Source organism: Hylobates moloch, unplaced genomic scaffold (assembly GCF_009828535.3).
Source record: "Hylobates moloch isolate HMO894 unplaced genomic scaffold, HMol_V3 SCAFFOLD_14, whole genome shotgun sequence".
Classification (NCBI taxonomy): Eukaryota; Metazoa; Chordata; class Mammalia; order Primates; family Hylobatidae; genus Hylobates; species Hylobates moloch.
This window is the reverse complement of record NW_026652289.1, coordinates 98,461,882-98,476,460: the sequence shown is the minus strand read 5'-3', so window position 1 is coordinate 98,476,460 and position 14,579 is coordinate 98,461,882. Positions and strand designations below refer to the sequence as shown.

The window sequence follows — 14,579 nt, the reverse complement described above, 5'->3', positions numbered from 1 at the left end:
GAAAACAAGCATGTTTTAAAAATACAAAATCAGGAATGTGCTTGCATAACAGTACGTTAAAGCTACTACATCTCATCAGCATTTTCTAGAGGTTTCCCAGTCATCACAGAGTCAAAAGCTATCTACATTTTTAGGGGAACAAATTAATCGTAATTTAAAATGTGCTCAATTTTCAAAATATTTTTACTAAGCAAGGAAAGAGAAGAAACCAAGAGAGTGATGGTAGGAGGAAGAAATTTTTCTTTGTATCACATTTAGTTACATAGATTTCTTCATATACTTTTCAAAAAAAATACAAAGCAAAAGAAAAGTAAACACCAAAATTTTCAAAACAAGATTTATTTCTATTTCTATTTCTTCATAACTAGACTCTGACTTCTAGGAACTTTGCTAACACAACTAGTTCACAGTGTTGTTCAGACCTGGCCTGGTACTCATAGCTAGGCTACGTTGTTCTTTACTTGGACCTAAACAATTTCAAAGAGCGCCAACCTTAGACGTGGTCACCCTGCAACAGCGTTAAAGTAAGACAAACAAGGCCGCTTCCTTATTTTTCCCAAGCATAGACAAAAACATAGCACTGTGTAAACCACAAAATATCAAATATTCGCTTTCCTAACTAATATGAGTGGTTATTGTTGCTTTAAAGTATAATTGTTGTCTTTTATCCTCAGGGAATGCGTTCCAAAGCCTTCAAGAATACCTGAAACCTCAGATAGTACCAAACCCTATCTTTATGGTATAGTGTTTTTGTTGTTGTTGTTGTTGTCATTGTTTTATTTTATTTTAATCTGACCACCAAGAAAGCTACTAAGTGACTGTGGGGTGAATAGCATCTATAGCATGGATACAATGACAAAGGGATGACTTTCGTTCCAAGAAGGATGGCAGATTTCATCATGCTACTAAAAATGGTGTGCAACTTAAAATTTATACATTATTTCTAGAATTTTCTGTTTAACATTTTTGGACCATACTGCAGAGGACTGAAACTAGAAAGTGAAACCATGAATAAGGAGGGACTACTGTAAAGCTGTGGCTTCAGTCTACTCTGCCTTCCTTCTAGATTAGATGTTTACAGACACAAAATCATAGAATTGTCCTCACTTCCACATAACACCCCATCCAGAGTACACCTGTTTTCCAGCACCGTCTTGCTGAGATGCCCTACAGTCACCCTGGTGCATGTTCTCCCTCACAGTAATAAAACATACTTTTTAAAACTACGGGTGTGTTCCTGGTGGCCTCTAGCTGGAGGTCATTGACAAGTATTATTAACTGTTTTCACAGATGAGGAAAATGACGCCCAGGGCAGTTTTAAAAACATTATGGTTGCAATAAGACTGGAAGTCAGATTATTTTTAAGTAGCTCAACACTATGAAAAAACATGCATTGATATCCATTGAGTATGTTACATAGAATACATCTACGGCATTATGCAAAGCATATTCATCCTCTTAGTCTCTCTCCAGCAGCCAACCCCAACACCTGAAAATGCTCCATTATTAGTCTATTCCTTTGGGTTAAGGAACTGACCGTTGCATTCCTTTCCCTTTTAGTGTTGTTGAAAACTCAATGCAATAACATGCTGGGATAGAGGTGGTAGTCACACGGCAGGGGGTCAGGGAAGCCGCTGAAGGGGAAGGGTGTGGTTTCCGGCTAGGGCTCCACCCCTGGGCCTCTGCCCAGGGACCTAAGTGAGGACAGGCATTTTTGTTTTCCTGCCCAAATGCTGCATTGCCCAAGACAACCCTGGCCTGCCACGGCCCCATCCTGTGCCTATAAAAACCCTAAGGCCCTAGCCAGCAAACACAAGCTGGATGTGGAGAGGAGCACATCAGCAGAGGAACACACAGGCAGCTGGACATCCAGACGAACACATTGGTAGAAAAAGACACAAGTGGCTGGATGTTGAGAGGACACCGATGGGAGCACGTGGGGCGGAAGAGCACAGAACAGACATCGTCACGCCAGCAGACCATCAACCAGCAGAATGTGGTGGGGTTTGGCCAGGGCAGTCAGGGGAGAGCCCGGGCCTCCAAGCGGCCTGCCTCCAGGGGAAAACCATTTCCTTCTGGCTCCCCCATCTGCTGAGAGCTACTTCCACTCAATAAAACCTTGCACTCATTGTCCAAGCCCACGTGTGATCCAATTCTTCCAGTACACCAAGGCAAGAACCCTGGGATACAGAAAGCCCTCTGTCCTTGCGATAAGGGAAGGGTCTAATTGAGTTGACTAACACAGGCCACCTACAGGAAGCTAAACTTAAAGAGCACCCTGTAACATATGCCTACTGGGGCTTCAGCTGTAAACATTCACTCCTAGACACTGCCGTGGGGCTCCCTACCTATCTGTATACTCCCCTAGAGGTCTGAGCAGCGGGGCTACACCCTATCACACGCCCTGCAAGGAGGACATGGGAACTTTTCCTATTTCAGGAGCATTGAGGATTTATTGGCGGTTGGCTGTAGATGGCGGGTCCTGAGGAGTTATCATGGCGGGGAACTCTTGGAGGCTACAGCAGGCAGCATAGAATGTCTCCAATTCGGGGGTACCCTGTGTGCTTCCTTCCATATGAAAAAGTGAGACAGTGCTGAAAATCAAATGCAGTAACTTTCCTTTTCTTCCCCCTAGGACTGACTTTGCAAACTTAGTTAAAAGTTAGGAAAGAACACCAGGCTGAATTCAGAGACCTGAGTTCTAATCCCGCTTACGCTATTCACTTGATTCTTTTTGATGAGACACTAAATCTTCTGAACTCAGCCAAAGCAGTAGACTGAGTTTCCTAACTCACTAATCTCGAAGCTCCTTTAATAGCGTATGCTTATATGGAAAGATGATATTTAAACCATAACAGGTTATTTCTAGTCGTAGTTCTCGTTCCTTCATCCATTAGTTTAACCACATTCGTTAAACAGCTCCTTTGCTTAAATGTGTGTTAAGTAGCAGTGGATAAAAGGAATCCTACTTCGAAGTTTCCTGAGTACTCATTACTTAAACATATGTTGTAAAATTGTTATTGAAAGAGTAAAATGTCAAAAGCTTCCAAGATACATGTTCACGTCTGTTCATCTAAGTTATGTATTAGAAAATAAGGGCCGGGCATGGTGGCTCAAGCCTGTAATCCCAGCACTTTGGGAGGCCGAGGTGGGCAGATCACGAGGTCAGGGGATCGAGACCATCCTGGCTAACACGGTGAAACCCCGTCTCTACTAAAAATACAAAAAATTAGCCGGGCGTGGTGGCGGGCGCCTGTAGTCCCAGCTACGCGGGAGGCTGAGGCAGGAGAATGGCGTGAACCCAGGAGGCGGAGCTTGCAGTGAGCCGAGATCGCGCCACTGCACTCCAGCCTGGGCGACAGAGCGAGACTCTGTCTCAAAAAAAAAAAGAAAAGAAGGTTGAGTCCAGGAAAAATACCACTTACTTTCTTTGCAGCTCTGAGAGCCCAGAATAAAGCTCCTACCCACAATAGATGCTCAATATATACAGATATTTGACTGTCTTAAGATATGATTTCAAAATGTGATAACAGGGCAACAAAGAAAGGAGAATCAATATCTAATTTGCAAACAAGAGTATGTCAGCCAGATTTTATTAATGCTACGAATTTATTAATTGCTTGTCTTAGGACACATAAGTTCAACATAATGTCACTAGGAAGCACATAGAACTAAAGAACACATCTCACAAAATGCTTCTTTGCTGAGGGTTTGGTGAAATATTTTCTGGCCTCGTGCAGGTGCTTGAAATTTCTAGTTAGGAATTAAAAGTAGGCAGAATGCTTATTCAGTAAGACTCTGGGATTCCTTCTTTGGAGATGTGTAAGGAAAGTGCCATGATTATTTGCATTTTTTTCCAATCTCTGTAGCTGTCTCTTTTCTACACTGAAAAGATAATCAAGGAAAATATTTTACATATGATGTCTCTTTTACATATGACTCACTCTGCACACAACCCTCATCCCGGCCAACACGGCCTTTTTCTAGTTTAAAACTACCACCGAGGTGCTACAGCAAGTTCCTTACAGGTTATGTTAACATAATTCAGGGTCACAGCCTGCTCCTCCATTTATTATAATTAAATTATTTCACCACCAAATGCTTTTTCCAAAAAAGAATAAAATGTCTTTTTTAGGTGACGGGATGCAAATGAACTAATTAAAGAAAAAGCAGGTGAACTCTGGCTGCTGCCACTGATTTTATTGAAGGAGTATAAATCAGGTCTCTTTTCTCATTGTTCTCCCTGTTTCCATTTGGTCTCCTTCTTACCACCCTGTGACTATGCGTTTTGGGCCAAGAAGGTGGTAAAATCTAGGAACTACCATCAAGTACAATTAGCTAGAGAGAGTGTTAGATGAAGCTCTTTGGGGAATTGACTGGACATTTCCATGCATCTCTGAAGCCACACGGAAGCACTGGAGCAATGAGTGGGATTTCACCATCACCTGGTCTAATTCCACTTGACTGAAGGTGCACAAGTCACAAACCCAAGACTTCATGGTAAGGAAACACCTAACTTAAACCAGTTTGAAGTGACTTTACATACTCTCTCTTCTGCATGGGTCATTGGTCAGACCACATTAATTTCTTTTAGCATGTGTGTGTTGATAGACTGTAATTATTCAGAAAAGAATTAGCAAAATAAAAAGAGTACTAGAAACCTATAGAAAACTAGATAATTACCTTTAAGTACACGAAAAACTGTCATATTTAATAGAACTCATTAAATATTTTCGCCAGAAGTAAGATATAGCTTAATGGGTAGAAATTACAAGGAAAGACACCTTGGCTTAAATTTTAATTTACGAACTAGCATTTTAAAATCATGAGTTAAACTGCCTACCAAGGGTTTAAAGTTTCCCTGGAAATGTTACAAGATTGAATGGCCATTTTATAAAGAAAATCATAGAACTCTCTTACATTTAGAGGGGGCTGAATTAGCTATACCTTCTAACTCTGATTTTCTTAACTTTTTATTCTTTCCTTTTCTTCAGTTTTGGCATTCATGAAATTATCTCATATATAGTGTTACCATTGCCATTTTTTGGCTTAAAACAATGAATAAGAGAAATTTCTTAAGGTAATGTCACTGATTCTGTAGGGAGAATTCCAAATTTTATTGATAGTTATCATGGAATGTTATGAAGTTAAGTACACATACTTGTAGGACCTCTTTCTGATCAATATGAGAGTGTCAATTTTAGGGAAAAAGTAAAAATGGATTTATAAAAACCCTCCCTGGGGCGTGCATACCTACCTTCATTGTTCTGCACTACTTTTGATTCTTCCAATTTACATGTGCATTTTAATGAATAATGTCAATGAAAATTTTGGATTGCATAATTTATTTAACAAATATAAAATACTAAATGTTGTTTTAGGAAATGGAAATAGATTCTGAATATGTTTCTAAAGTTTAATGAATGGGTAGCATCTGTCCTTTCTGAAAGACTAGAAGAATGAATTGATTTCTTAGGTATGAGCAGCGTCGTTTTTTTCTCTAAGGAATTTAAGACATTTGTTTTTAGATGACAGTGTGTTTTCTACTTTCTTAAATGTCATTGCTCTAATATGCTTATTTCTTAAGATACCTCTACACTATTCACTTTTTAAACAATCGGGCTGAATTTTCATCGGATTATGAGCTTTTGCATGTAAATGAAATGAGTAATATCAAGTCAATCCCCCTTCCTTTAAAATAATTATTCTTAACTATATTTTTTATTTTTCAAATAAAGAATACCACTTCTTTTGCTTAAAAAATGCACTTCTTGCCATTAACACAGCCTCAGTCTGATCTGATCTTATATGGAGAATACTAACCAGATAAAGCAAACCTAAGAATGTATGTGATCGTAACTACAACAAGTCAGCTGTGACAGCATTTCTGATTTAATCTTTGACATTTTCCTCTTCTCCCTTCAGTGTCAAGCAATCCACATATCTTACATTCACTACATCCATATAAACAATCAATAGAGGGGACAATATTTAGATGTGAAAAAATATGATTTGCAAATGAACATCGTGTTGAAATATAATTTTTTGGCAATTTTTAAGTGACACTACCCAATAAATATAGTAGTGAAAAGTCAATTATGTGTATTTTAGAATGTGATGCATTAGCATTTCTAGACCTAAAGTAGCAAATAAAGGATTTTTTTTGGAAATGAAAAATTTAAGGTAACTTGTCATAAAAACCAAAAGTGGCACATACTCATTCAAGAGTGTGAAAGGATGGAAAGGTCATTAATATTTATTGAGCATCTACCATGTGCCAGGCTCTTAGCAGAGACTATTACATTTAGCCTTTCCAATAACCCTCTAAGGTAAATTTTGTTATCCCTGCCCATAGAGTGGAGAAATATAAAGCCTCAAGAAGTTAAAATATTTTCTCAAAGTCACAGATCTGGTAAGTTACATTTGTTGTTGACATTCAAACCCAAGACACCCCATTTCCAAGGCCTGTGCAGGAACTGCAGAAGGACATAGATCCCGCCGGACAGGCACCAGATAGGCTCGAAAAAAGAATTCCAGTTGCTGCAAATGCAGAAGCATATCTTGAGCCCTGTTTGGGGAACCTGATTTTACATATTCCCGCTTACCTCATGGAGCTATTATGATGCATGAGTGAGAAAATAGGGGCCGGGTGCAGTGGCTCACGCCTGTAATCCCAACACTTTGGGAGGCCGAGGCGGGCGGATCACGAGGTCAGGAGATCGAGACCACGGTGAAACCCCGTCTCTACTAAAAAAATACAAAAAATTAGCCGGGCGTGGTGGCGGGCGCCTGTAGTCCCAGCTACTCGGAGAGGCTGAGGCAGGAGAATGGTGTGAACCCGGGAGGCGGAGCTTGCAGTGAGTCGAGATCGCGCCACTGCACTCCAGCCTGGGCGACAGAGCGAGACTCCGTATTAAAAAAAAAAAAAAGATTGGAAGTCACTTTGAAGGTTTATGCTGGATGAGAGTGCAATTTCACTCCAGGTACTCACCCTGAGGATTCTAATAGCGCCTAGCTCCACACTGTAAGAATGCATCAGCAGCTGTGATTTGATGGACAGTATGTGTATCTTTGTGTAAGTGGTGGGAGGGGAGCGGGTAGGATTTCTTGACAACCAGCAAGAGTTGAAGCGATCTAACATGAAACAGATGGAATAAGGCAGGCTCTGCGTACCACTTTTTCAGCCAAACCAAGTACTCACTCTGCAAGCAGTCAGCGTTTAGCAGGTCCTGACACTTTTCGTGGCATTTCACTCCACACTCCAGACACTTCATGCCTTGCCTTGCAATGCCCCACAGGAGCCCTTCACACTCGTAACAGTAGGTGGGTGTGGTAGCCGTCCAGACCTCAAAATTGTGTGGGGTGGTAGAAGACATAGGGTAGATGAGCGCTTGCAGGGTCTTCTTGAAGACGTGCATTTTCTGTGAACACGAGAGAAGTTACCAGTGCGCTGCGAAGTCAGTGGATTTGAATTCTTTCAAAATAAAACAAACCCTTTTATCACTTTTCTCTGAAAACGGTATTTTGAGAGAGCCCCTGGATCACTGATTCAAGTCATGACCGTAAGCATAATAACTCTGCTAACCTATTCTTCTCTCAATGTTTTAGGGCCCAATTCAGTGATCTATATTTTAAAAGGAAATAATTTCTAATAGCACATGGAAGGACTCTCTAATGATAAGACATTAGTGAGGTGAAAAACATCTATTGAACAAGTAGGTAGGAGATCTGAGTTCTCCTAGGCCCAACCACATGATATTTAAAAGGGGCCTCTATAAGCAGAACTGTCTTCTGTGTTTTTCTTCTTCGTGCCAGAACAGCTTATCACAGTCCCTGGAACATAGTAGAGGTACATTTCTTTTAACGAATAAACGTTCTGCCACTTATGAATCTTGTAATCTACGGAGAAATGTAAGGGCTCTAAGACTCACTCTCTCCTCCGCTCTGCTTAAAATGGTATTACTTTGAAGATCAAATTATATAATGATAACAGAAGTAGTCTACAGGCTTCAAAACACCAAATAAGCACTTAGTATTAGTATTGATGCTGGATTAAAAAAAAAAAAACACCAACAACAACAATAAACACAGGCCAATAGAAAAGAGAATTGGTTAAATGAGTCCTTTTCTATGCTTCTCATATCCCACAAAGCAGGTGACTTCCTGACAGAAAGACCAGCACTCTTAGAGGTTACATTTACAGATAATTTCACACAACTGCCTGATGCATAATAAATGGATATTTACATAAACCCCGTAGGAGCCTAGCCGATAAGTCATACTAGAAGGGAAGCACTTATATTTTGCATTAATTATCCTTAAATCTCATTTCAGAATATTTTCCCACAGTGTTGAAATGACTAACTTTCAATTCCACAGTATGGTAACAGCATATTTCCCTTTATTACTACATTCCTCTCACTCTGTGTTTTCTCAGAATATGTTTGGTAATGGTACTAGGAGGTCCCCTGCCAGGGAATGAAGCCTCAGTAAAAATGTTTCTAATTTTGAATGGCTAGATCCATCCTTGCTATTAGATAAGGGGCTGGTCAATCCAGAGCTCTTTATACTTCAAGTGAGTCTACAGAGCAGCAGTATGGTCAAATTCTGGCATCACTCAAGTGGAAGATCCTGATATTACGGTTTATTCAGATAGAACAACTGGATCCATCACTTTTCAATAAAGAGCGTCTGAAGCAAGTAAATCTCCTGGCTTCATTTCATAATAAAGATGTCTTATAAAGAACTGTTAAGAGTTCTTTGAGAATTAGAAGCATGTATTATTCACCTTTGCCTCCTCTTTAATATCTAGCACAGTGAGTATCTTCACTATCATTAAAATAAATGAAATAATCCTTGGCCTAACAGATTTTTCATTAGCTACCCACAGACAGAGTCTCCTGTTCTAATTGGGCTGAGGGGCTGTGTGTGTGTGTGTTTGGGTGCGTAATGTAGCATTTGTGGTCTAGAAGAAAAATTAGGAAGGGAACTAATTTATATACTTGCAATTGCGTCAGGCAACTCGTTTGTTTTAATGGCAATAAAATAATAAAAACAGAGTAATAAAATATTCTAATTACATGGAATACCGAGTGGGAATAAAACAGAATCTGCTAATGAACGGAAGAAAAGTAAGTAATATACCTTACATAAATTTAGAAAGTAGAGTTGGGAATAAGGTTGTTTTTGAACATGAACTTATTCACATATTTCAAGATTAAGTAAATGATTAACATATATGATCTAATTCCCTATGTCCACTTTCCTTTTACTGAAGTCAAGTGATAAATAGTCAGTACTCTAAGTCTGTAGGTTATAGTAGGAGTAATAAAAACAAGTAACCCTGCTAAAAAATTAAACACACTGGAGGAAAACAAGTAAAAGCTCTGAATAAACAGCTGAGCAGATTTCATTAAAATGTTTTGTTTGGTTTGGCTAAGGAGCCATGATTCATTTCATGTACAGGGAGAGTAAAGCTAATTTCCAAAAGTAAGAAACATGAAACATTTACTAGACAGCCCATTGAAAAGCAATTGAATGGGGCACTGAAACAAATCCCAATACTTAAAAGCTATTAAAGTTAGAGAAAAACATTAAAACATTAGACCACCTACTAGAGGGTACCTATCCCCTTTAATAAGGGCTCATCATTTTAGGGAAATGATGAGTCCTTTTCATTCTTGACTTTCGGGGGTATGGGCCTGTATTTATCAAAGCTGAAAATTACTCTGAAATAAATGCCATACGAAAACATTCTTTTTTCAGCAAAGTATATGCTGAGTTGATAGTTTAGGAACATGAAATTATTACGTAGGAAAAGCATATAAAAATAATCTCATAATAGAGAATTCTTGTATTTCAGGGGGATAATGCATCTTGGAGAAAGATGTTTTCTCAGCAGCAAAATCAGGCAAGATGAAAGAAGACTATAAGAAGGAAAAAGTGTGGGTTTTTGTGTGGAATAAGGTGAAAAGAGCAAGAAGCACTAAATAAAAGCATGGCAGTGGAAAACAAGGGGAAACCCCAAAATTTGCCATTGATGGAAGCAAATGAAAGTCTATAGTTTACCATTAGGAATCAGATTGAAGGATGAAAAGCCATTAAAAAGAAAAGTAACACTAAGGGCAGACAGATTAATAATCCGCTATAAATAAGAGCCGAAGGAGGAGGATGGAACTGAGTATGTTATCAGGAGAGGGTCTCTCGCCTAGGTAAACAACTTGGAATCAGACATATGGAGATCCCTAGAACAAGCAAAAACCTAATTAATAGAATTAGGACCCAAGGGCAGCAGGATTTGGCAAAACGAGTGACTTGCTGCTAATCTATTTAACTTCTCAAATTTCCAAATTTTATTTTAAGTACAGGGGTACATGTGCAGGATGTGCAGGTTACATAAGTAAACATGTGCCATGGTGGTTTGTTGCACGGATCATCCCACCACCCAGGTATTAAGCCCAGCATCCATTAGCTCTTCTCCCTGCTGCTCTCCCTCCTCCCACCCCCACCCTCTGACAGGCCACAGTGTGTGTTGTTCCCCTCTAGGTGTCCATGTGTTCTCATCAGCTGCTAATCTATTTTAAATGTTTCTAAACTTTACAAATCTTCTACAGCTTTTCAAATCTTCTACAACAAAAATATATTTCCAAAAAAGTATGTATCTTAAGATTATAATAAAGTGCATGTTCATTGTAAAAATAATTTATAAAACAGAAAGGCACTAATATAAATAATAAAAATATTCAATGTAGCTTTTTAAAGTTAGGCATTATTTGATACATATCCTTCCCGTATTCTTTTTTATGTATAGACAGGATGCAATACTCTTGCAATTAGAAAAAAAAAAAACAACATTATTTTCACAGTGCTTAAGTGACTCCAAAAAAGAAGGCCGTTTTTTCTGCTGTGTATAGACATCTCGTTAACCTGTAGAAATGAGTAAGGAACGTTTTCACATGCGGATAAGCCTTTGCAGGCAAGTACAACATATAGACTACACTGGGGAGGATGCTCACACCCTAGAGAAATATTTTGTTAGGACTTTCTTCTCCATACAATATATTTAAAGTAAGTTGCACTAATATATCACTTTGGGAACAATTAGGACACTGGAAGGAAATGAATTGCCTTTTCTATTCGTCACTACCTGAAGAAACTAAAAAGAGCCTGACATTTAAAGGAATCAGGCTTCCTGCCAAGAGCAATGGCTAGTGTTTTCAGACCATCAATATTCTAATCTGCCAAATGTTAATAATTATAACAGGAACAAAGCTTGTCTGCCTCCACTTGCCACGTCGTTTCTCTCCTTTTTCCTTTCTGTTTTAACCGGTGACTAACCTACGAAGTTCTATTTTCCTCCTTATCCCGTGGAGGAAATAATCCTCCTTGTGAGATTATGTAAGCCTCACCTTTCCTATACCCCCCAAATATCACATTTTGATACTTTTAAGAAAAAAAAATGCTTCTTGTTTTGAGGCATTTTCCATATACTTGATGTATACTTTCCAGAAAAAAAAATACATCTACTCTTCAGTGAAGTATAAGTGTTATTTTTTCTGGACAAAACATCAGATTTTTTTGCAGACCAAACATTAGGTACAATATGATCTTTTTGAAATTTGTTATAAACACGAAGATAGAGCAATGCTAGGATAAAATCCTGACTATAAAAACAGACATAATTTCAGTGCTGATTTGCTCATCTAAGTAATCACCCTATAAAATTGATTGACTGTAGGAGCTAAAATTATTTAGGTGACTTTTTTGTAGCAGAAAGTACAAACAAAGACTAAAAGTTATATCCTATCTATGTGAGAATGTAAGTAGTTTTCTTTCACTTCTATTGCTCTATAACAGATATAAATTAGCATTGTCCTGAGAAACTTATGGGGTGAGTCCAAATAAAGAGGGCAGAACAACGCTAACGTAGATGATTCCTTAATTCAAGGAGAGCACAATATAGCATAAGCCCTTTGTTATGACACAGAACATAATCTGAAAACAAAATATGATAGATTTTATGCACTATAAATGTTCTTTTTTCCCAATTCAAGCTTTCAATAAAAATGTATACAAGTGATGTGGGTGGTATGAGATAATTAATTTGATAAATATATGAAACTAAAAATAATATGGATTTCTACACTGGGGGAAACTTTAGCCATTTATTGTGGGAAGTCTAAGATTTACTACTTGGGGTGGAGACTGCATTCTTATGAGTCTAAAACCAGCATAAGACAAGGATGCCCTCTGTTACCACTCCTATTCAACATAGTATTGGAAGTTCTGGCCAGGGCAATTGGGCAAGAAAAGAAATAAAGTGTATTCACATAGGAAGAGAGGAAGTCAAATTACTTTTGCAGAGGACATAATCCTATATCTAGAAAATTCCATGTCTCAGTCCAAAAGAGTAAGCTTATAAGCAATTTCAGCAAAGTCTGAGGATACCAAATCAACGTGCAAAAATGAGTAGCGTCTCTATACGCAAACAACAGGTAGGCAGAGAGCCAAATTGTGAACAAACTCCCATTCACAATTGCTACAAAAAGAATAAAATACCTAGTGATACAACTAACAAAAGAAGTGAAAGACCTCTTCAAGGAGAACTACAGACTACTGCTCAAGGAAATGAGAGAGGAAGCAAACAAATCAAAAAACATTCCATGCTCATGGATAGGAAGAATCAATATTGTGAAAATGGCCATACTGCCCGAAGTAATTTGTAGATTCAATGCTACTCCCATTAAACTACCATGAACATTTTCTACAGAATTAGAAGAAACTTTTAAAAAATTTGTATGGAACCAAAAAGAGCCTGAAGAGCCAGACAAATAACAAAGTTGTAGGCATCACCCTACCCACCTTCAAACTATACTACGAGGCTACGGTAGCCAAAACAGCATGGTACTGGTATAAGAACAGACACATAGACTAATGAAATGGAATAGAGAAATAAGAAACAAGACTATGCACCTTCAACCATCTGACAAAACCTGACAAAAACAGGCAATGAGGAAAGGATTCCCTATTTAATAAATGGTGCTAGAGAACTGGCTAGCCATATGCAGAAAACTGAAACTGGACCACTTGCTTACATCATATACAAAAATTAACTCAAGATAGATTAAAGACTTAAATATAAAACCCCAAAACTATAAACACTCTAGAAGAAAATCTAGGCAGTACCATTCAGGACACAGTGATGGGCAAAGATTTCATGACGAAAACGCCAAAAGCAATTGCAACAAAAGCAGAAGTTGACAAATGGGATATAATTTAACTAAATAGCTTCTGTGCAGCAAAAGAAACTAAAATAAGAGTGAACAGGCAACCTACAGAATGGGAGAAAATTTTTGCAATCTATCTGTCTGACAAAAGTCTAATATCCAAGATCTATATGGAACTTAAACAAATTTACAAGAAAAAAAAAATAAACGGTCTCATTAAAAAGTGGGCAAAGGACTTGAACATAAATTTCTCAAAAGAAGTCATTCATGCAGTCAAAAAAACATGAAAAGAAGCTCAACATCACTGACCATTAGAGAAATGCAAATCAAAATCACAATTAGATGCTTTCTCATGGCAGTCAGAATGGTGATTATTAAAAAGTCGAAAACAACAGATGCTGGCATGGTTGCAGAAAAAAAGGAATGCTTTTACACTGTTGGTGGGAATTAAATTAGTTCAATCATTGTAGAAGACAGATTCCTCAAAGATCTAGAGGCAGAAATACCACTTGACCCAGCAATCCCATTACTGGGTATATACCCAAAGGAATATAAATCATTCTGTTGTAAAGATACATGCATGCATATGTTCATTGCAGCACTGTTCACAATAGCAAAGACATGGAATCAACCCAAATGTCCATCAGTGATAGACTGGATAAAGAAAATATGCTACATATACACCATGAAATACTATACAGCCATAAAAACGAATTAGATCATGTCCTTTGTAGGGACATGGATAGAGCTGGAAACCATCATCCTCAGCAAACTAATGCAGGAACAGAAAACCAAGCCCCATATGTTCTCACTTATTAGTGGGAGCTGAAGGATGAGAACGCATGGACGTGCGGCGGGGAATAACACACAATGGGACCTGTCGGGGTGGGGGTGGGAGGGGGGAGAGCATCAGGAAGAATAGCTAACAGATGCTGGGCTTAATACCAAGGTGATGGGTTGATCTGGGCAGCAAACCACCGTGGCACACATTTACCTGTGTAACAAGCACATCCTGCACATGTATCCCAGAACTTAAAATAAAAGTTGAAGGAAAAAAGAGAGAAGAATGTTTAGGATTTTATAAAACTAAGGTGAGGAGGGGTTGACCATTCCTATAAATAGATCCCATGTAACTGTCCTTTTATGTAACCAAGCAAAGTCAGTCAGGGAACCATGGGAAATTGTGTGGTGAAAAATTGTTAATCACAAAATTAACTAACTTTTAGTATGTACTTATGCATCAAAAATAGATACATGGTTAGTTATTATTATTATTTATTTTCTTCACTTACATTGTAAATATTACTTTGTGTGTATGCAATAGTTAATAAGAACCACTAAAATCAATAACTG

The 14,579-nt window shown here is 38.2% G+C and overlaps 1 protein-coding gene across 1 annotated transcript in view; it reads right to left on the bottom strand.

Moving 5' to 3' along the window:
* UNC13C (unc-13 homolog C) overlaps window positions 1-14,579 on the bottom strand; it is a 620,990-nt gene that overhangs the window by 376,057 nt on the left and 230,354 nt on the right. The window contains exon 7 of the mRNA XM_032174369.2: window positions 7,202-7,421. Coding sequence (XP_032030260.1) covers window positions 7,202-7,421 — 220 coding nt within the window. The remainder of the gene's footprint in view (window positions 1-7,201; window positions 7,422-14,579) is intronic.